Here is a 22,781-nt window from a genome sequence, read left to right as displayed (position 1 = left end):
TTTATATCTTGTATAAATTTTTCACTGCTATGAACATTTTTTTGTCATAATAAACAGTATTTTTGAAATAGCTTTAATTTAAATTTGCCTCTCAAACTTCCACTAGGGTCCTCTATCTATGAGAAACAGAATCACAACTAATATTACACTTCAATACGCCACCACTAGATGGCGCTGCAAAATCCACCGCCTTTACCTCCTAATACATTCTGTGATCCTAATATCAAAATCTTATTTGCAACAATTTCGAGCCGCGAAACGACGAATTTTGATCGTCGAATGAGTGAGAAATTGCTTTATGACATTAGGAACCCAGAACGTGTAAGGAGGTAAAACCGCCAATGGATTATGACGTATTTCGAATTTGAACTTACTCCGATTTAAACTGAACCGACAAACGGGACATTTTTGTATCAATCGTCCCCTACCAAGGATAGTGGAAATAAATAAACATTGACTGGAGTCAGTTGAAACTTATTTTATTACGGATATCATCGAATTATTGCTGGTAAATGTACAACAGGGATAAATAGAATTTAAAACATTTGAACATGAACTGAATTTTTATATTTTTGTCTTACCTTTCAACCTAACTTACCTTTTGAAGAAGTTTCACCGTCATTGTCACACATTGTTTTTATACTTCTGTGCTAAATTTTCTCTAGCCACAATAAGTCAAAACTAGGTAATTAAAATAATACTTACCTTATGCCAAATAAACGTCAACTACAATATCACACATCCAAAGGGTTGTCCACAGTATACAGGTCATGCAAACGAAAGCAAAATGAAATTCCTTCGTTGAATTTTATATTTTCATATTACTTATTATGTACGACGTGTGGCCGCAGCATTTTCGATAAGCATAGATATTAGATATTACAGTTACAGGTTCATGTAGTTGCTTTAAATCTGTTTTAAAAGTGCGCCTCGCTAATAATTTTTGCAAATATATTATCATAACATTATATATCTTAACATCAAAGTACATACATGAAATATATACATATACCATATTTTTCGCTTTTCTCGCAACTTTATTCAATCTTCATTTCATAATATTCATGTTATACCATAACTTATCATAACTAATCATAGATAAAGCATCAGAATTCGAAGTGATTTAAAATGTGTCTAACGTAAAAAATACCCCAAAGTATAATAAACGACGAGAACAAAATATTCACCCAAAAAAAAAACATGAAAACTGCGCAAGCTTATACCTTGCACATATCAATCTCCTACCAATCGCTCATAAATGTATATATTTATCATTAGAATTTGTTTGCGCTACTTATCAATGTAATAATTTCGGAAATATGCTAACAACAACAATCACAAGTTACTGAAAATCACCTAAAATGTAAAAAATGAAAACACATTTGGGTCGATAATTAACGAAATCGTGGCTTGACTATGCAGTGTGTTTCGTCCGCGAACAGTTGATGAAAACAGTTTGGAACGCATCCTTTCATCAAAATTACATTATTCCAAAGCGTGCGTACCTTTATCGCTCTCTTTCATTCAGTGTCATCATCGATATGTACGCCAACATACATTTGAATTTGCCTAGAGATATATCATATCGAGTGTTTGAAGGTTTCAACTTGCTCAACACACTATGTTTACAGGTTACAGAGAATGAATCAAATAGTGAATCAAATCACAATGCTTCAAATTACACCTTGCATCTACAGTTTAGAATTGAAAAATCAGAACCTAAAGTGTATTCTTATTTTACATGTTTTTCATCTTCTTCGCAATAATGTTTATATTATGTATATGTAATTGTAATATAAGTTACATGAAAATACTTAAATCGTATTCACTATAGATTCGTTTTCTCCTTTTCTTCCTTTATTCTTAATAATATTTAATTTGCTTTGTTTTTTGTTTTTAATTCAAATGGAAACCTTTTTCCTTAGTGGCGGCAAGCAGTCTTTCACGTAAAATATCCTCGGTAGGGTAATCAGGTAGTTTCAGATAATGCACGCATGTGTTGACCGACGGATACGAACCCTCTCCGGCATCCACCTTCCGCACAACGGTCAAGCGAGGGTAGAGATTCGCAAGACCACCAGGGGGCAACGAGCTGCATCCGGTGGTAAATTGCAGGAACGCCTTTCTTTCCTCTGGCGACATCTCTAACAGTACATTCACGAAACGCAAAAAACCAGGACTAAAAGAAAACCACCAATAAGTAAATGTTGTTAAAGTAAAGCAAATTTTTAAAAACATACCTATCTTTATTGTAGCCCAGCTTGGGTTCAGTGTAGTTCAGCAGATCGTCCCTTGTCCATTGTGGATTTTGATCACCGCACAACATCACCCGCATCTCGTCAGGACTGAACGCCGAGAGCTTCTCCATTGGGAACACCATGTTGAAACCTTTGTGGAATGCTTCCAGCTGTCGACTAATGCCCTTATCCAAACAGAACGCAAGAGTGAGATCCACATACTCTTCAACATTCTCAATGTTGACCTCTATATCCGCACCGTTCGGCACCAAATCAACTGAAGAGAAACCAAACACGCTCGAGCTAGGCGCGTACGTGAATGTCAAAGCAAGATCTTCGAGCATTACAGGCCCGGACGGATGATTCAAACAAAGATTTTGGATCTGGTGTGCTTTGGTCTCCGCCGTCAAAGTATGGTCCTGCATAATCAACTGTTTCTGTTTGATTAACTCCTGAATCTGTTTGAGGAAGTTGGCGCGGATGGTATCGATGTTCGTCAAATCTTCATGACCCAAAATGGACGCATACCATGCACGTTTTTCTTCAAATGTAAGCTTCGGCGGATCCAACTCCAGTTCTTTCTCGCTTTCCTCTGAGATTAGACTGGACGTCATGATGTCATCGTCCACCTGGCGTTTGGTGTAAGTTGGGAACCCAATGCGTTCGTTGACAGTATTCTGGATTTCACCGTGGCACATCAGCTTGAGGAAGCTTTGCGACAGCGGTAGATCCACCAGCCGGTTGTCCTGCAGTACCTTGGCGAGAAACACGCCGAGGAACCAGAAGTATTTCACCGCTTTATCACAGACGTCCGATGATTGCGGCAGCGGTGCCGGGAAGAGCCCGTCCGTTCGCTGCACATAATACCCGGGCGGTTTCGCTCCTTCGCCGAGATCTATACTAGACTCCGAAGCGGTCGGGTCATCGTCGCAGATCCACATGCGTAGGTCGCGGCGCTGCAGCTCGGCAGCAATGAGCGCGTAGAATTCAAGCGTCGGCCCGAGCCCGGTGCCCTCTTCGCCTTGGAATTCCACTTCTAGAATTGATTTACGATCACAGTGTAGTTTCATTACTTGCATGCCCCATTCAAGCAAAGATTCCCCTCTGGGAACCTTCACACGTTCATGTTTCAGCCTGCCAACACGGAATTCATGCGGATCGTCTCTCCTCGGAGACAGTCCAGGTGCCCTCTGCCTCTCAATGGTAACATCCCTCTGTGTCTGCAGCCATACAATGCTCCGTGATGCGCCGAACGCCGTGCAATTGAAGTACAGCTGACGAGTTTCAAACGGAAACAGGAACGGACAAGAATGATTCAACTCCTCACACCATACCGGCAGACTTGCGCTCGACAAAACCAACGGATCCTGAATCTGCTGCAGCAGTTTATTCGTTATCTTTTTACTGCTGAACTCTTCAGCTCCAATCTCCATTCGATCAAACAAATTTGTAGCCTGCTCGTCTCCCGAAGTCGTTATGACAAACAAATGTCGCAATAATTGTAACACATCCTCCACAGTGCAGCTGGACACTGAAGGAGTACCCGGAATTGGTGTACTCGGAGACAACGTCGTACCAGCTACCGAACTACTACCACTCCTTGAATATAACGTTACCACCGGAGTAGTACGACCATCTTCTTCTGAAGAAGAATCCTCCTTCACTTCTTTGTACACAATCACATAAGATGGCTCCCAGATGCGGCGCAGTTTCTCCTGCCGCGAGCCCAGCTCGGTGAGCTGCACCAGCTCCTGCACAGCCTTAAATATTGTCCACGAGGAATCGTTCAATTCCACTTCCACATCAGGAATACCAGGTAAATTTGGACCTCTGAGGACCAGCTGCAGTCGTGGTTGAGGCAGCAAGTCAAACTCAGTGGAACATAAACTTTCAGCCTGTCCCGGTGGTGGAACTTCTAAATCAGTAGTCTGATTCACATTTGTCCTGCCCGGTCGTGGATCAAACGCAGGTATAAGCGCAGTAAATTGGCGCTTGAGCACAAACTCATCATCCCAAGAGCGTCTCTTGCTCGGGCGTGCTTCGTACCCGGCATCTTCTTCCATAAACGCCAGCAAATTTCGCGAAACCATGACCTCTTCATAGTCCGCATCATCTTCATTCTCTTCGTCGTCGTTCTCGTCGTCTTCGGCCATATCCTCGTCATCGTCTAACTCTGCCAATAACGTAGGAGCTTTGCAAGATTCAAGGAAATCTTCAAGCGACACTTGTTCACTGTCACTGCTTGTAGAAGTTAAACTCATTGTCAATGCTTGACTCAATCCTTGTGCTGCGGCGGTTGTTGTGGGAATACCGCATGGAGCTGGGTTGTTACTAGACGACAAGCTGGGATAGCTTTGTGCTGTGCTCAGCAATCCACTGGGGAAATTACTAGACAATGCCAAGCGGACCAAACTAGTCACCGAATTAGGCCCCGTGGATAGATGTTAGCATTTGCGTTGTTCTGCGCATTAGTTGTAATCCCAGTGGCGTTGTTCGGATTAGCATTCGAGTTTGATGTTGTCGATACTGAACCCAAAGTCCTTCTGCGTGCGAGTGCCGCAAATGTTTCCAACAAGCTGGCTGTAGATGACGGTTCGATTTGATTTCCTGCGTCAGTGGTCAAGTTAGGTACACTAACACTCATGGGGTTGGTAACAACAATTGGGCAATTAGATGAATTTCTCGCGTTGTTGGAACTTGTCACTGAAGATTCCTCTGAAGGTTCGTCCACTTTGCGTTTGGTGCCCTCTTGCTCAACGGCGATTTTAACACCGGGTGCGTTTTGATTCTGCGGGGCAAGATTACCAATTGGGTTCTGAGCGGTCCCAACGCCCAAATTCAATAGTTCACCAGATAAAAAGTTGTTCGTATTGTTTCTAAATATATCAGTACCCTCGCGGATCTTGTCTAATGCTTCAACAAAGCTTTGGGCTGTAGCTGCCACAACCTGACTTGTCTTTGACCTTGCCTTGTTTAAATTAGATGAATTTGGTTTTGACTCCGTGCTCTGACCGGAAGCCTGCTCCTCGCAGAACTTTTTAGGTACGTTGCTAGGCTTTGAGTCGGAAAGAGTTAAACTTTCAACGATTGTAGCCAAATCACTAGAAACTGAGTTATTGATTGCAGATAAGTCATGGTGGGGGTCTCTCAGAGGATGTACAACTACAGATAGTTCAGAGTCGTTGCTAGCTGCCTGACTCTCAGATGTAACAGCAACAATCGCTTTAGCTTCGGCGCGTGCCACAGACAACACGCTCTCAGCTATCGTCTCAGCTGCTTGTTTGGCCGCTAAATTATCAGCAGAAGCTGCTTGCTCAGTGGAAGCCACCGATTTGACATCGGTAGCTTCGGGTAGACTAGGGGTGGAACTACTCTTTCGGCTAGTGAGGACGCTTTGTTTGTCTTTATCCTTCTTACCAATTGGAACTTTGTTTTGGGAGAGAACTTCGGCTTCATACGTGTTCGACAAACGCAGATCATATTTACCTTCGGCACCCATACGATAGGAATTCGACCCACCATGATCCCAAGTCACATCAATCCATCCACTATGAATCTCACCAGTAACAGTGCCTTCTCCCTGAGGAGTGCCATCCTGATCGCGCCATTTCCAATCCATACCACGAATGACACGCGCGCCGACTGTAATATGCTTTAACATTTGCGTCTTTAAAATCTTGCGTTGTTTCTTTAAGTGAGCATCAGCTTCCTTTGCCGCCTTTCCTAAATCCTCACAAACCTGCGTTACTTGACCGTATATCTCAAAACCAGATAGAGAGAGGTAGTGTGTTTGTCCCGACGCGTTCTTGCCGGCCTGTTGAATACGAACATGGCGCCATCCTTGGTATTCATCCACTGGCACAGTAATCGGCCAAGTCCAAGTAGATCCAGGTTCGTTCAACATAGTATCGTCAGTGTGGCTCGACAGCGAAGTCCAGGTAATACCGTCCCTAGACATTTGGAATAGCCAATTTCTCAGCGCCGAGCGGCCGTATCCGCGTGCATGTCGCAGAGTGTAACTCGTGGGAATCACGTACAAGCCCAAATCAATACTAAACCATGACTTTTTGTCGTCGTTTGTGTGACAATTCAATGCCGATGAATCCCTAGAGAGAATATCCTCAACGCGACCGTACGGTAAATTTCTTCCGTCCGAGCTAGTCACTGTTACCAGTCCGTACTGTGCCGGATTCACCCATTCGGGGCTCGTCCGTCCGTTTGTTCCCACAAAGAAAATAATGCCGTTCTCATCAAAATCATGCGAGTGTTTAAAAATCTGATATTTCGGATCCTTCACCTTCTTGAGAAATTGGAACGTGCTGCGATCAAAGTCATACCACTGCTTAGCGACCATCTTCAACAGATATCGCTCCAACTGCGCCACGGTGCTGAGTGGCTCCATCTTGAGCCCTCTTCCAGTTCGATCAATTAACGTACTATCACCGGGAGCCTTCTCCAAACGGAATCGCAAACGTCTAGTCAAAATCTGCAGCCCATAACCGCTACCGGGCGTGTCGTATAAATAAACTGGCAATTTTTCAATACTCTCCAACACCGAGATTAACTTATGCACAAGAATAAGAATAGAATTTTGTCCCTCATTGATTTGTTCCTCAAAACACTTCTTGAAAACCTGCACCCTTTGCTTTTGATACTTGTTACTCTTCGATGACTTCAATCCCTGATCCCAGTAACTCGTAGACAAGAGTGAAAGAAGTGCTTGTACTAAACCAGAACTATGCAATTCGTAAGCGCTGACCACTCCATCCTCTTTAAGAATCTGCGTGAGTTCGTCCAGGGCATTACGGAGAATCTCACGCCAAGAGTTACCGCCGTCGCGGTTGTTCCCATAGGTACACTGTTTCTGGCAGGCGCGCTCGATGTGTGCCACAATGTTTCCCAACTTAGCGACGACGCCGCGCGGCTGTGCCTGTGCTGCTTTGAAGTACTGATCGTAAAGGGACTGCGCCAAGTTCTTCACCTTTTGCTTGGTGGCTTCTGTCTTTGAACGCAATCGCTTGCCGCGTTTGCTCGCCCATCCCGCAGCGAATTCGGGACCTGTGACCAAAACTTACATAAAGTAAGTATACAACATTAATTTTGTTAGTAAATAATAACAAACAATAGAAGGAAACCGACTAGAAGAAGCTACACAAAAAGAAATTTAGTTTTGTTATCACACATGAAACCTACCCAAACTTGTTTCGGCGGTGAACGAATGTTTTGTTCCTCGGTTCGATTCAAAAATAAAACCAGGGAGATCTTCTCGCAGGATGGTCGCTTGTTGTTGGCCATCAGAGTTGTGAATATGAAGTTCTGCTTCTTTCCGGGACGTCAAACTCCAGTTGCCAATAACGAGTCGCGTAGCGCCCGGCTTCGAAAGAATTGGTTGCGAATTCGTGGTGTTTTTCACCGCGGCCCTGGCACGCTGCAATTTCTCCAGAAATTCGCCACGATTTTCTAAACATAAAAGTCATTTCTATATTGTTATTTCACATCTTACGTCGCCGAAATCAAGCTCAGTAACTCGTTCTGTATAACTGTGTTTAGATCAACTCTGATGATAAATTAAAAACCAAAAACAAACTAAAGAAAGGTAAGCTCCGAGAGACAAAGCCTCTAAAATAAAAATTTAAAGCACTTACCTTCGGTAGCGTGGGAATCGGCCGCACGACCCTTGCCTATCGGAACAAAAGAAACAAAAACGACAATCACTTGTGTTACGACACAATGATGAAGAGAGAAGGGAGGATGCAAATCAACAAAACTAGCCCGTTATATATCAAATCCGTATCAGAATCAAAAACGATGTATGCAAAACTATGTAGCTAAATATAGTTTACTTACAGGACTGTAACAATATTAACAGAACCAAGAACAGGCCAGAAGAATGTAATAATTCATGCGGATGATAAAAAAAATTAATTAGATAAGAAAGCAAACGCTAACGTTTATTATCTGATCGATGTTGATGTAGACTAGAATCGAAACTAGTTCTTGTACGAAATTGTCAATGAATGAAAGTCATGCTTTCGACTACAGCGTACAGTTTGACTAATTGCACACTCACCAGAAGTGTCAGCTCCACCTTCAGGTGATCCGCTCGAGTACATGGTGGCCAGTTTGCCGTCCAAGATAAATCGGAACCAGCCATTGGAACCGTTGGAGAGCTCCAACGCGGCCGCATCGGACCAGATGTATAAACAATCGCGACCACGACAGATGCACCAATCGCGCCAATTGTACGCCTTGCCTGCCAAGACTTCTTTGGCGTCTTCGACTTGTACGACTTCCAGAGATTCTAACAATTTTCATCAAATATTTATTGAAATTTGAATTATAATAAAGAATATAATTGTTTACCTTGTTCAGTAACCGGTTCTGCTTCTTCAGCACTGCCAGTAGGCTCCGGTGACCCAGCCAAGGCCTGAACTTTTGAGAAAATCCCCAAACGAGCAAAATGGTCCAGGAAAATATCCTGTGCCTTGTTCATAAGATCCTGAATAATGCCCAATACAACTAGATGTCCATCTTCGTCCTCCTATCAAGACAAAAATAAACAAAATGTAGGGACAATTGACACGAATATGGTTCGAGCTTGCGAGGCACGTGAATAATAAATGATACGGATAATCAAACAAATTATACAGACACATCCTGGCGAGCATTGTTACAATTTGAGGGCGACAAGAAACAAGCGGAGTTCGTTAATTCAAACAATTCGGTTAAGATATGAATGTTTAGTTTAGTAGCAATATCGACATGGATCCGCACTGATGAAGCGTAATGATGAACGCTCGGCGGGAGGGGGTAAGCAACAACTAACCATGGATTGTGACTGTATAATGTGCTTGTCATTAACCAAAGAAGCTCGCACGTGTCGCACCAACACCCCCAAGGGGGTGCATCGAATGCTCGGCCAGCTATACACAATCTGGAACATCGATGCTTTTAGATTTGTTTAAAGTTTCAGTTCTCTCCAAATCAACCACCAACCACCCAAAAAGCTGACGGAATGTTAAATGCCACAAGTGTGTTCGCAAAACAAGCCAAATGTAAAGCCTTACCTCATTGTCAAGCACGACACCGATGACTTCGACCAACTGTGTGCCGAAATGATGCGTGAAAGCCTCCGGATGGCACAGTTCCACGAGCAGCGAAGGCTGTATGTAGTGGATCATTTTCTTGATCAAGCCAAGGCTAGCACGCCGTACAGACGGCAGCATAGTGGCTTGAAACGTCGAGCAAAACACGGGCAACAGCCGGCTGAGGTACACTGGTGCCATTTCCGGATCACCACGGGGTTCAACATTCTCCTCACCGTCCTGTTCAGTTTTACGTTGTTTGTCCTTATCCAGAGGAATCATCCACTCGCCGGGAGACTGTAGTATAGCAGCCACCTCCCGATGACCTTCATCAATACGTTCCCGAGCTTTATCCAAAGGTGTTTTACCGTCTTCGTCCCGCAGGTCCGGGTTGGCACCATAACGCAATAAAACTTTCGCGATTGCTGGCCGGCCGAAACAAGCAGCATAATGCAATGACGAGCTGCGCTGGCCCTTGTTGACATCCGCGCCCTTTTCGCAGAGATACTCAACCATTTCCTGTGTGCCGAAAGCGGAAGCCCAGTTGAGCAGCGTCTGACCCACATCGTCCATAAAATTCACCTCAACACCACCATTTTCAATCGCTTCAATAAGCGCGTCCGTATCCTTCGAACGAATGCAGTCGATCAACTGACGGTGAGACTTTTCCGCAGCTGAGTCCATACGCCGAATGCGCGGCATCAATTGGCCGGTACTCGATGGACCCGCTTTACCAAGAGCTCGCCGCCCTTCAAACAGCAGGACTAGAAGCAGGTCGACGAGTCGCATCGAGTCGAGGGCGCAGCGCTCATCGCCTTTGAGTGACTTTTCGATCGCGTCTGGTAACTCTGACCGAAGCAAATCCTGATAGACAATAATTATTAAGCAACCGAATACAAACTGAAAGCTTAAGTAAACTTACGTGTGTGATGGTGGGTGATCCTCGACATAATGTAGAGAGTAGACTGATGATAGTAGAAACTGAAGCGGCTGTAGCTTTCGGATCAGGATTAGCAGCCGGAGTATTAGTGGTAGCCGAAGCTTTGCCAGGAGTGCCCTGGCTACCAGTGGCCAGAGCAGGACCAGCGGCATTTGATAATCTATGCAGTAATTCACTAACTAGACCTAGAAATCAATAAACATCATTAAATTAAAACCATTTCCACTCAATTTTCTATCAAAATTCTTACCATGTTGAGCCAACGGTGCAGGATCAATTCCCCTACGTGTAAATCTATCAGCAACCGATGCAAAACACCTCAACGCGCCATCGGCGACCAACGCATCTTCATGTCGCAGCAAAGTGCTCAGCGCTTGTACGCACGAAGGTAACTGTGCATCGGCCGGTTCCATCTTGGTGCACAACCGCGAGACGACCGCCATTGCCGAATGCAGCGTATCCTTGTGAACGCGATTGCCATTGTCACGGATGAAGGGCAGAATGTTACTCAGCCCATTCGCATCAAATACCGCGCCTGCTTCACGTGTGCAAATCAACTCGAGGACTTTAACACACTGCTCGGCAAGATCTTTGCTCGTGCGCGAGGACAATTCGCACACCGTCAGCCGATTGCAGATGGCTTTGACGGCGCCGTCCATCGAGACAATCCGGCGGGTACATTCTGCAGAGACGTCCAGGTAATAGGTAATGGCGCGCGCTGTCACTTCCAAAACATTTTCGGGTGCTTGCTCGTCGAGAAAGATGCGGCATAGCGCTGGCAGGAATGTGCGCGGCGGGCAACTGAATAACAAAATTCCATTACAATTATGTCGCAATGTTATTATATTGCAGGTGTTTGTGTATCTAGATAAAGGCAATTACCTCTCAAAGCAACGATCCACATTGTCAGACATCAGCAGCAGCATGCAAAGCTGTTCGAGTGCAATCAGCTGCATGTCGCGCTCGTCGCCCAGTCCGCTGCTCAGCCATTCGAGCAGCGTTTCTGGATCCGGATCCGCCATCTGCAACCGAAAAACATTTATTATTCAAGTGAGTTTTACGGCCCGAAAGCTGCAATAAGACAAAACGCATCCGTAATAAAACACACTGGCTAGAAACTAAAGCAGCTACCGTCGAAATCAACAATTCATCGTCAAGGACGTACGTCGATATCGCGTGCGTTGTCATACGTTCGACAAACGCTCCAAATCGTTTGTTGTTATTGTCGTCCTGCGGGCAACAACTAACTAAATGTATACGAATCAACAATTGGTAATACTTTATTTAAGCTGTGCGTCAGTTTGTTCACACATTGCACTCGTATTTGAATATTATCATGAGCAGTATTGTTCATCCATGTTCGACGGGTTTTACGGCCGTGACGAGCACCTTGCACTCCTCCGATAAGTCGATAATTAATTGTTTTACGCAGCGTTTCATTGAAATTGCCATAACGAGCACTCTGCGAGCCACATTTCCACATGTGGGTGGCACGAAAATAAATTTTTATGCAAATAACCAACTAGATATTAAATTAGCCGGTAAAAAGATTTAATAATAATTTCGAATGTTTATGCGTAAAAGCAAAATTATGCAAATGGTATCTATTAAAATTAATTCCTTTGTTTTGACATGCTATTTATATCCCTCAACTACCTGCGAGTTTGAATCATAATATATACCAAACCCAAATATGAATCATCGCAAGGTGATCAAATCGTAAATATAGTAAGTAACTTGGCTGTTTGAAGTTTGAAAACTGCGACCGCAAAGTGAACGCATCGCGCCTGGATGACGAGCGCACGCAAAAATATCTACGCCAACAAAGAAAGAGTTCGAGCACGTGCCACCACAACTTCTAAGTAAGTAAGTAAGTAGGTACATTTCGTTTGCCAGAAACGCACGCAAAACGCGCAAACATGCGATTCGCAAATCTCGTTGGCGAGCCAAAAATCAATTTGTCGACGTTTCAACTCACTCACAAAGCTTCGAACAAAACTACATTTCGATTTTAACCGCAAATCGAAAGCAAAAGCAACATTTAATGTCAGTTGGTGTTGTTGCCCGATGTTGAGTTTGTTTATGTTTAAATGCATTGCGCACGCTCAAAGCTCAAAATTTCGACACTCGGTAAAGTCGAATTTCATTGCTGAAGAAGTTTAACACTAATAAACTCGTTGCGTGCGACACAATGCGCAGGATGTTTGCGTTTTTAATTCTCTGCTCGTGGATTGAGGCCAAGCAACACACAACACACCTCAAAGTAAAGTTTGAAACACGCGCGGAGCGCATGCGCAACGCGCGTAACTTCTTTCGAGCGTTTTAAACTACCAACACGCGCATTGCGTCTACGAAAACAAACTAAAAATAAGTGGGAAACACATACAAGTAGGCTAAGTTTAAGCGTCTCAACTGATTAATCTCGGAGATGAAAATTAACGGCAAAATAAATAATAACGCAAGTTAGGCAGGCGCACACAGGCAACAGAAAACAATGAGCAATGAGCGCAATGAATGGTTAACTGGCGTTCAATTAGTCGTAACGTTTTTTAATTCAGTTTAATTCAAAAACACAGATCATTAGATTAACTCCGGACGAAGTAATATGCTCTACAATGATTTATACTCGTATGTTTCAATGTTAACGGCCTTTTGTCAACATTTCAAACTTGACTTGATAAATCTACAGACATTTGAAGATCGTTGAGAAAACGTGCTTGAAATTATTAAATTCAGGCGCTCCTCGAGTGAGAAAATCACAAAAACAAAGTGTGTTCTTGTAGCGAGTCATAGTCGTGATTTTTTATTGTTATGCGTCTTGGAAGAACTTTCTACGCACTGGCTGCCTCAAAGTGCGCAGCATATGAATAAACATGACGAAAAAAAAAGGCGCACGGAATCCTTCATGTGTTAATGCCGTGCGCGCGGCTGCTGATGAAAACGTGTAAAAACGTCTTCGCAATCGAAGCTCTCGCACTTTCACTCATTTTATTTCGTTCCGAGCTGCAAAGCGTGCATCGTTTGCGTTTCAAACATTAATAACGTTCGCCATCGATCTCGCCTCACGTTACACGCATTAAAAATTAAAATATCGAACATTAGTGCGGCGCTAATCGAACAAATCGGTTTGATATCCGAGCGTCAGTTGCGCCAATGACGTCTGCACAATCAAACAACATAACAAAGCGATGTTTAACTGCGCAAAACTGCTCAATATTGCGTGAAGCACACTCATACAAGAAAACAACCGCAACATGATGAAAGCTATCATTAAAACTGATGAGAACGTAACGTTATACGACTGTATACTGTACAATCACGCACGCAATAAAATATGATAGAAATACACTCGGTTAAATAGAGATTTTGCGAGAATTTCAGAAGGAATCGAAGACGCGGCCAATTAAAGTCGATGCTTCAAGAATGCGCGCGCGCACGAGGTATTTTTACTAGACTCCGCGCCGAAAAAAGAACGACAGGAACCAAAATAAACGACGGGCAGGATGAGAGACTCGCAGGAATTCAGCGGCGAACCAACATCGTGCTTCGATACACACAGAAGAGACGCAATAATTGTTAAACGATTGCTACTGTGCGACGCGCGACGAAAAGTCACACAGGATGCGCTATAAAGAAGATGAAGGAACTCATTACACATTAAAACAACAAGCAGAGACAAAATAAACAGCAAATTAAACCACAATTTTATTATGGAGTATTATTTTCGGTGTTGAAATAAACAGTGTTGCACGAATTATTTTTTAACCGCAAACGCGTGGCAATAATTCCCCTCGCACAACACACTAGTCCGGCGCCGATCATGCACACACGATCAGCTGTAATATGGCCTCCGAAAAATTTCACAAGCGACATTCGCCGCACGAATCACGCACGAATTCCCAAACCCGATATGTAACACAACTGGCGCGGCTGCTGGCGCTCGTTTATTATTTGCTTACGAACGAACGCGAGCCATTTCATTTCGACATCACAATAGCTCGCTCGGTCGCTCGCTGGTTTGTGAAATGTAATCACAGCCCAGCCTACAAGTTTAACATTACGCACACAACCCGCTGAAAGAGGTAAGGCTTTACATAAACCAATTTAAAATGATTTCATTAGAAATTTGTATTATTTTTTTAAACGCGTGCAACAAACAGTTGTGACCCGAAGAAGTTCAGGGATTACATGGCTCGTCATTAATTCACTACAACGTGAAATGAAACTTGGAAAAGTCTCAAGGTTCTTGTATAATGTCTCTATTTTCTGGGTTAGTTTCAAAATACAAAATAAAAAACAAAAACATCGAAATTTAAAAATAAACGCGACGCGCATATTTCGTGTAATTTAATTAATGATTGTGGAGCATAAGCTGCCAGCGGTAATTGGAGAAAAAGTTTCGTTTCGTTCATCCTTGAAACGTTTCCTTCTAAACTTCCAAACAAATTGGCAATTAGAATTCAATGACGTCAAATCAATGATGACCAAATTATTAATTTTGGTTGTTTTGCACAGAAGCTACAATTTTTTCACGTCTTACAACGTTTTCTCTTTAATCATGCTTTAAAATTGTTTTGTTTGTTCATTTTGGTCTTAATTTTTAGTGTAAAAAATCCACCTGCTCATAATACAGTACAAAATAACAAAAACTTTATAGCTTGTAAATATTATTCGGTTTCTAGTTATAAATTTTAGAATTCCATTTCGTATGAAGTCATAACATTCATAGTTTGACTTAATAAGCGCTCTCATAATGCAATACACCGTGCGCAAACAATGAATGAATCGTAATGGTAATCGTAACGCGACTCTTAATTAACGATGAAATTTAATGATCGCCGGAACACATTTTGCTGTTGGAAGCAAGCAGCGTTCGCCGCCAGTGCTGGTTTTTACTGGTCGTTTTTACACGACTTACGAAAACATCGTTAAAACTCTTTCCGTGCCGCGCCGGCTCACTATCATTCGCCGTGTACAACAGAAACTCGCACTCGGACTGTTGGTAAATAAAGCATGAGTAAGTAAGTACATAGTATAGTGATAGACACTATAGTGTATAGCAGAGCACCAACTCGCAAGTATCTGCGTGAAGTGAAACTTGCTGCAAAACACTAAACACAGCGACAATAAAAATAAGCACGAAAGTATGAGCTATTACTACGCTCGGGTAGAACGTAGGACATGGGACATCCTTTCTGAAAGTCATTTTGCGTCCAAGATATTAGATATTTTATATCAAATCATAAAAATATTTTAAACATTATTTTCTTAAAAAAAGGAAAAACTATAGCAGCGAGCACAGCTCTGTGTGATTTTATTGGATATTAAACCGTCTGATAATAATTCTCACTTCCCACCAGTTGCGATGCGATGATTGCATTATTTACGCTATGCAAGAGTATGTTAATACCATCGCGACGTTGCACTCGCGCACGGAATCTTCATAAATATTGAATCAAACAACTGTTCGATATATGAACTGACCTGTAACAGGTCAGTATTTCCTATTATAATACATTCGCAAACTGAAATAAAATATCACAATCTTCAAAACACAGTTTTAAACAAAGTAATATCAACAATTGAAAACAGTAAAATGTTAATAACTACTTTTAAAAAACATGTCCTAAAGCCTACTCTGTGTTGACTTTATAAGGTAGCTGGTTCGGCTTTTACCTTTCAGATAGTCATGAAAGAAAATTCGTGTTATTACAAGAACGAAATGATTACAGTAAGATATCGAATGTCACTCAGCGAGGACACAAATTCTTTGTCAGGATTCAAGTTGCGGTCGTGTGGTCGTCGTTGTCGTTGGCGTACCTGATGCACTCCGCAATAAATCGATACATAAAGTCGGGAATTCAACACAAATAACAAAAAATATTGCAGTGATACTAACAAGACTTTTTCATGACTCAAAACACAAATATTCTACTGATTAATAAATAAATAAATCACAAAACAAACGTAAAACTACTACCAGCATGATACAACTAAAATAATATTTGAAAGTTTAATGTAAATTGTAGTGCAAGATTAATAATATAATTGCCGTAACAAATTAGTACAGTGTCGAGTTTAATTTTCACATGGTTCACACAATTCTTCTAACACGACGTAAATTTTAGACTCCTTTATTTAGTGCTAATTTTTGCTGGAAATTTAGATTTACAAAATTCGGTGTAAACGTACTCGGCTATTACTCATGCCATTGTTCTTCCACCTGTGTGCTACATACATGCGTATTAAATTTAAAAAAAACATCAACAATGCATGTGTAGTTTAACACACTCAAAGGCGAACAATGTCTCAGAGTGCGGATTACGCATTTGCTTAAAAATAAAAGCTCAACAATCGCAGAATTGACGCGACATGCAAAAATTGAGGTAAGCTTCCAATGAAATAAAAAAAAGCGAAAATAAATAATTTATGACGACTTATGAGTGTGCCATTGTAATTCGTGCGAAACGGCAGCAAACGAGTCGAGTAAATAAAACAGAAAATTGAATAAACAGAACACACGCTGTGGCGTTTCGCAAAAATTACGACGGACACTGGCTGCTGTTGCGTTGCATCGACTTGCAAATTATTAGTACAATTGATTGCACAAGGTGCGCCGCGAGCAATGTTTAGCACCACTCTGCTCTAATTTCCAATTGTGCACGAAATCATTAGCATATGGATTATGAAGATTATCATATATGCTGGAATCCACACAAATCACACACTTGGTGTGATTGAATTTCTATGTACAAAATGATAAACATTCATTTTTATTGATTACCAGTACATCTAATCAGTAATTAATATTAGACATAGCTCATGACTAACAGCGCGTGCGGATCATACGATCGATTGTTTCGTCTGCATTGTAATCGACACGAAATTGCTAAAAGTAAATATAAATGGACTATTGTATTTCGCTTCGAATATAATGAGCAATTAATCCAAAATTGTTAAGCACGAAATACAAACAGGAGTAATTCGAACAATCAACGAGACTAATTTTAAATTAATTGATTGTTGAAGAGTTTATGGAATTAAATTACGCGGACAAGTTGATGTAGTTTGCATGGGCAAAACCATTACTAAGAGGTGAACGCCTTGAGGTAGGGTCTAAAAATTCGTCGGCCATGCAAAAAAGTTCATTGCCCAGACGGGTTCATCAAGTAGAATGTTTCAAAATGTTCTTGAACAAATGGTTGGCAACATGTTGGAATTTTTTTGTAAAACCAAAACTTTGTAAAATATTGCAAACAAACACTTGCTCAACAGGTCGTTCGCGTAGATTTAAGTAAAAATGTAATTCATTTTTATTTTTTTATTTCGTGGATCTTCCATCAATAAGATGTACTATAAAAAGCACTTTAGTCACGGTTTTACCCGTCCGTGTTTAAAGTACCACTTTTTGTGTCTAAAAACCGTAGAAAAACTGACGCTAAATAGGTGGAAGAAAAACAAATAATACTGCAATATTTCACTCATTGTAATTAAAAAAAAAAGCGCATTGTAATATTGTGAAGTTTTCCTGATTGCTGTCCTCCTGGAAATTGTTTGCACCTTTTAGCACATCTCTGCATAAAAGGGGGTGGCAAATGCGAATCCAACTGACCTTTACACTCCTTTGTCGAACGCTGTACAGCTTTATGGGCCGAACTCGCGTCGCGACTAATGCGCATTATGCGCCGGATACATAATAGAGAGCAGCGCAACAAACGAGCATAAAGCAGCAAATGCACTGCTCGGACTCGCCGAGTCATAATCATAATAGCACGCGAACAAAAGCGCGCATTGCGCACACCGCGCCGACGGAGAGTTCGCTTCGTTAGACTTCCTAGAATCGTCGCACATCGCCGCCAACAGCGCAAAATACACGTACATTCGAGTAGAGAAGTGTCGTCGGCAGGTAGTACACGCGACACAATGCATCGCGGAAAAAGCCCAATCATTTCGCAATAAATGCAGGAAAGAGGAAAGCAAAGAAGCGAACCGGCAACCGACAATGCGCGCAGAGATAGCAAGATAAATGTCAAGCGTGTGTTGGTAGCGGGCGCGCGCGCGCGCTAGAAAACTAACCGCAACGGTAAATTTACAGCTCGGCCATCGCGACCGCGAGGAGTTGTAGGCCGACGACGTCGCGCACCGCTTTCAAAGAAGCAGCTCGAAAATACACGGCAGTCTATCAGAAAAACGTAAACATGAACCATAATGAACACAGAGACACGAACCATCGCGTATCGTGTGGATGAAAATAAAATTTAAAGAAAAGAAAAAATCATTCATAGCTATTCCTTTTTCTAGTGGTCGTTGTCTGTTGTCTGTTGGTACTTCCTTTCTTCTTCCTCCTCCGCCAAGACAAGACAAGTCAACAGCGTAAAAATGATAACGTTCTAGTAGGGTAAACACGAGCGCATGCACAACGAGGCGAACGAACCAAAAACACTTTTTGTGCGCGCGGTGCTCTTACTGTTTGTCGTTGTGCTTCACACACTTGGTTTGGTTGTTTGGTGTTGCGGCTGCTCTTGGTGCGATCGCACAAAGAACTCTTAGCGTCTTCGGCGCACCTCACGACTTTGCCAACTCTTCAAAGGCATTCAAAAGCACAAACGGAACTAAATATGGCCGCCATCACGGATGCGGTAAATGAACACAAGTGCAAGCGCGTAATTTTTTTCATTTTTTTTGTAATTTATTATTTAGATTACTTTCCTTTATCTAAATCCTTATTAAACCAAAAGATAAAAATTTATATATCGCAAAGTGGGCGTGTGATTTTATATCAATACCAAAACTAGCAAAATCTCATTTCATCTTAAATAAATTAAACTTATTTTATAAAAAAAGTAAATAATATGATCATTACCTTAAAGTTGTATGTGTCTTGCGACACTCAGGCTCGATTGGGGCTTGTTAAATCCTGCAAAAGAAAACACATCCGTTAATAACATAATCACAACAATCTAAAAATCACGAATCGATTCACGATTCATCCGACAGTAACCATGAAACGTCAGCTGCGTAAAAAGTTTTTCAAGTACTAGACAATTCACACAGGTGTGTAGTTGAGGTTGAGGTAATAACTTGTAATAAGTTCCTCATCTGCCATATGCGATGTGATGCTGGATTTGGTGATTCATCAAATCTCGACAGCTCAAAATTGAGATTTATTCATTACGTACGCATTGAAAACAATCATAAAAAGCGCGCAAAACTTGTTGGATTTCATACAATCGCGTCGAGTGGGCGGTTTGTTTTCTTTGTGCATCGCATCACGTGCCGGGATTATGCCAAGCTGCGATTATCAACCACGTAGCGCGTGAATGAATAAATAACCAACGCAAAAGTGCAAAAAAAAAATTAAAAGCACTGCGAATTTTATGCGTATACGATCATCGTCACTGTCGACAAATTCTCAAACATCTCAAAGGTATGCAATGCTATACTTGTTGTTGATGTGAGCGAGTTCAAGGTTCAATCCATATAATAAATAAACAATATTCTAGAAGCGTTAAATAACAGCGCTAAATGCTAGTGGAATTAGAAATCACGTGCAAAATGTAAATGTTGTTTAAATTCCACGAGCAATTTATAACATAACAACAATACAAGTCGATAGACACCATAAGCGAAACATAAATTCTACCTAATTATAATTAACAATAAATATTAGTTATTACGCGATTTAATAGGGAATCATTCCAAGCGGACGCGCACGCGATTGTCGCGAAACCAACTACCACCAGTAGTAGAGGTAATAATTAATTTCTTCACTCGCGTCGTAATTACGCTTGACAATATTTCATTGTTGGCGGAAATTAATTACCCGCCTACATTTACACGTTGTGGACAGCTGATGTTAATATAAACGAGTGCAGATGTATGGTAATTAACAAATGTAATTAATCGCTAGTGCTGTTGATCAACAAACAGCCATCAAGCCATAACAATTACCTGATACAGTAATCATCACCTAGGGGATTAAAATAAAATCATCCAGACTTATTGTAAAAGTTATTGTAAAATTAATCGTCAATGACTTCTGGTTAATTGACGTAAACTAAGAACATAAAACAATGTTATTGCTGTTTGTTGATAGTCTCACGACGCAATTGAAAATTTATATAATCCTCAGATTATGGAGTCGAAGTTGGAGTCACCTTTAAAGGTTTATTATCCTTTTACATCCTATTAGCGGGCAGCTTGCTCGTGAAATCGATAAATTCCCTCATCATTTACAGTCTACTGCTGTAGACTTATGACTTGTTAGTCATACCGTCCAAAAATTGCACAACATGTAGAAATATATCACAGCCAAACTAATCAAACGGAAGTGGAAATATGTATTTGCAATGATTGCAATATTCACATTCCATGAAATATTTGATTAATCCTTGGAAACACGTTTGAAATTGCAAATATTTTCGACGAAAACAATATGCTATGACAATGACATGTTTTTAATGTTTCTGTTTCAATGCCCGATGATAACTTGATAATAAACATTAGCCAACCGTGTTATTTAGTATTTAGTGGAGCAATATTTGTGAATTTTGGGTTATTTTTAAGTGCAGCACACATAAAAATTTGAATTTGAATATGAAAACTTGACAAAGTTGTAATAAAAGTTTTGTTGCAGTCATAACAAGAAATTCAATATTATCGCGGCTATTTGCGTACCAACAATCGGTAATAACAGCAATCGCACGCATGTCCGAACGAGCTCACCAAGCAACACAACAAAAACAACATTGATAAGTTATTATTTGTACATGTAGTGGAAAAATAGACACAAGCTTATGATTTCTAGAAATTCATTGGTAGATCTTTCATTTCGTGTTTAAAAGTTCAAATTTCTCATATTCTAAATATAGCTGTAGTTAATTTGATCATACATGCTGATAAAGTGCAAGTAAATGCAATCATACATCAAATTTTACTCTGAAATATCACTTTTTAGTGAATGAAACGACAAAATGAATCATTTTGCGCGCGTTTCAATGAAAATCAGCCTAAAATTAGACTAAAAAAGTAAAAATCGTTGATATTTTAAGCACAAAATATACTCAAGCTCACTTTTTACTTATTTACTTAAGTAAAACCTATGAAGCTGTTTCAGGCACGTGACAAGCACAAAAGTGTAAATATTTTGCGAAGTTAGCATAATCTTTACGTATTTATGTGTTTTATAACCTCAAAAATGATTTTTTCGAGAATTTACATCACCCAAAAATAAACTAGGTGTACTGATATGATGTAACTGTTTACAGTGATGATTTGGGTCGCGTTATCAGCGTCTACGGCGTGCAAAACTCACCGTTTTGGCTGTCGACGCGCGTGCCTTACGACACCACCAGGAGGGAAGCAAGCAGCAGCCGCCGCGCCGTCTCTCGCACTCTCCACCACGTTCGCACGCGTATCCTGGAATTGATAACACACGACGGTCATCTCTTCATCGCCAATCCATGTTGTAATCGAGCACCGAAATCGATGAGAGGTTATCCCACCGCGAATGAAAACCGTCGCCCGACTTTCCTATCGATTTATTGATGATGATGTCGTCCTGGCGTTATCAATCGCTGCATAAGCTAAACAACGCGTAATCGGCTCCTCGTGTTAACGTGCCTGTTTCGTTTTTATTTTCTGTGTGCGTCGAGCAGCGCGCGTTATCGACTTCTGCAATGTGCGCGGAGACGTCGACGTCAGTCACAATCGTCACACATGCATTTTCCCAGCCGTACGTGAAAAACACTCTCATATATAGGTAATCAAAAGCACGCAGAGACACGGCGTAAACATGCAGCCCGCTGGTGGTAGGTAGGAATCGCGAGTGCGGACACGAGCACGGAGAATTTGGAAGGGAACGCACGGCACATGTCAAATTACAGTCGTAATCGCAATCACAGCTTCATGAGAGCTTGCAATTTGCTATCCGTATAATCCGCATTGCAACGAATCACACGCACACAATACATTCGCGTGCGGTCGACGCGCGTGTACCTTTTTGTATGTATGTGGAAGGTGTACTTACTTTGGATGTTTCCGTCTGCGGATCTCACATAGCCATTGCTCGCTTCAGTTGGGTATCCGTATCGCCATCGGGAAACGCAGGCACAACACCGCGGGCGCGCACTGCGACAGAGAATCACACGCGCGCGAGGCGAGCGGGCCCCGTTGCGCGCACCGTTCGATAACCGTGCGGAGCGCTCTCGTGGAACGCGGCGGCGGCGGCGACGTTATTTATAAATATGCGCGTTTCACAACACAACACCCGACGACCCGTGCACGACTCGCAACTCGAGAGACTTCGCCAACGCTTGTGCGCCGTGCCATCCGAGTCGTGCTGCGCTCACTCCTTCCACTGATGATTTTTCGCGATGCCAGCGCCATCTGTGCAGTTCACTATGGTATGCTGAACTACGATTGACGTAAAGTTTTCAAATATTCATACAGAGTGTATGTGAATAATTATTATGTTAAATAAAGCCATTTTGGCGCACAAATCATGTTTAGCCAGTTTAA

General features: G+C 41.8%; 1 protein-coding gene and 1 long non-coding RNA gene across 2 annotated transcripts; one reads left to right on the top strand and one right to left on the bottom strand.

Moving 5' to 3' along the window:
* Positions 1 to 793: 793 nt before the first annotated feature.
* Ufd4 (ubiquitin fusion-degradation 4-like) lies at positions 794 to 22,587 on the bottom strand. The gene is given in 14 exon segments (XM_065303831.1): positions 794 to 2,179; positions 2,241 to 4,671; positions 4,674 to 7,295; positions 7,431 to 7,697; positions 7,883 to 7,918; positions 8,308 to 8,538; positions 8,601 to 8,778; positions 9,064 to 9,171; positions 9,305 to 10,186; positions 10,245 to 10,447; positions 10,513 to 11,063; positions 11,145 to 11,284; positions 19,126 to 19,179; positions 22,291 to 22,587. Coding segments are annotated over 12 exon segments (7,932 nt in total). The 5' UTR covers positions 19,126 to 19,179; positions 22,291 to 22,587; the 3' UTR covers positions 794 to 1,896.
* LOC135792518 (uncharacterized) lies at positions 11,955 to 13,965 on the top strand. The gene is made up of 2 exons (XR_010548359.1): positions 11,955 to 12,124; positions 13,644 to 13,965. It is a non-coding gene; the product is annotated as an uncharacterized lncRNA (long non-coding RNA).
* Positions 22,588 to 22,781: the final 194 nt, after the last annotated feature.

Source organism: Atheta coriaria, unplaced genomic scaffold (genome assembly GCF_025399875.1).
Source record: "Atheta coriaria isolate IRGN ID8LTWV9N9 unplaced genomic scaffold, Caltech_Dcor_3.1 hic_scaffold_5_pilon, whole genome shotgun sequence".
Lineage (NCBI taxonomy): Eukaryota > Metazoa > Arthropoda > Insecta > Coleoptera > Staphylinidae > Dalotia > Dalotia coriaria.
Note: the sequence above shows the minus strand (reverse complement) of the source record. Positions and strands in the feature narration are given on the sequence as shown.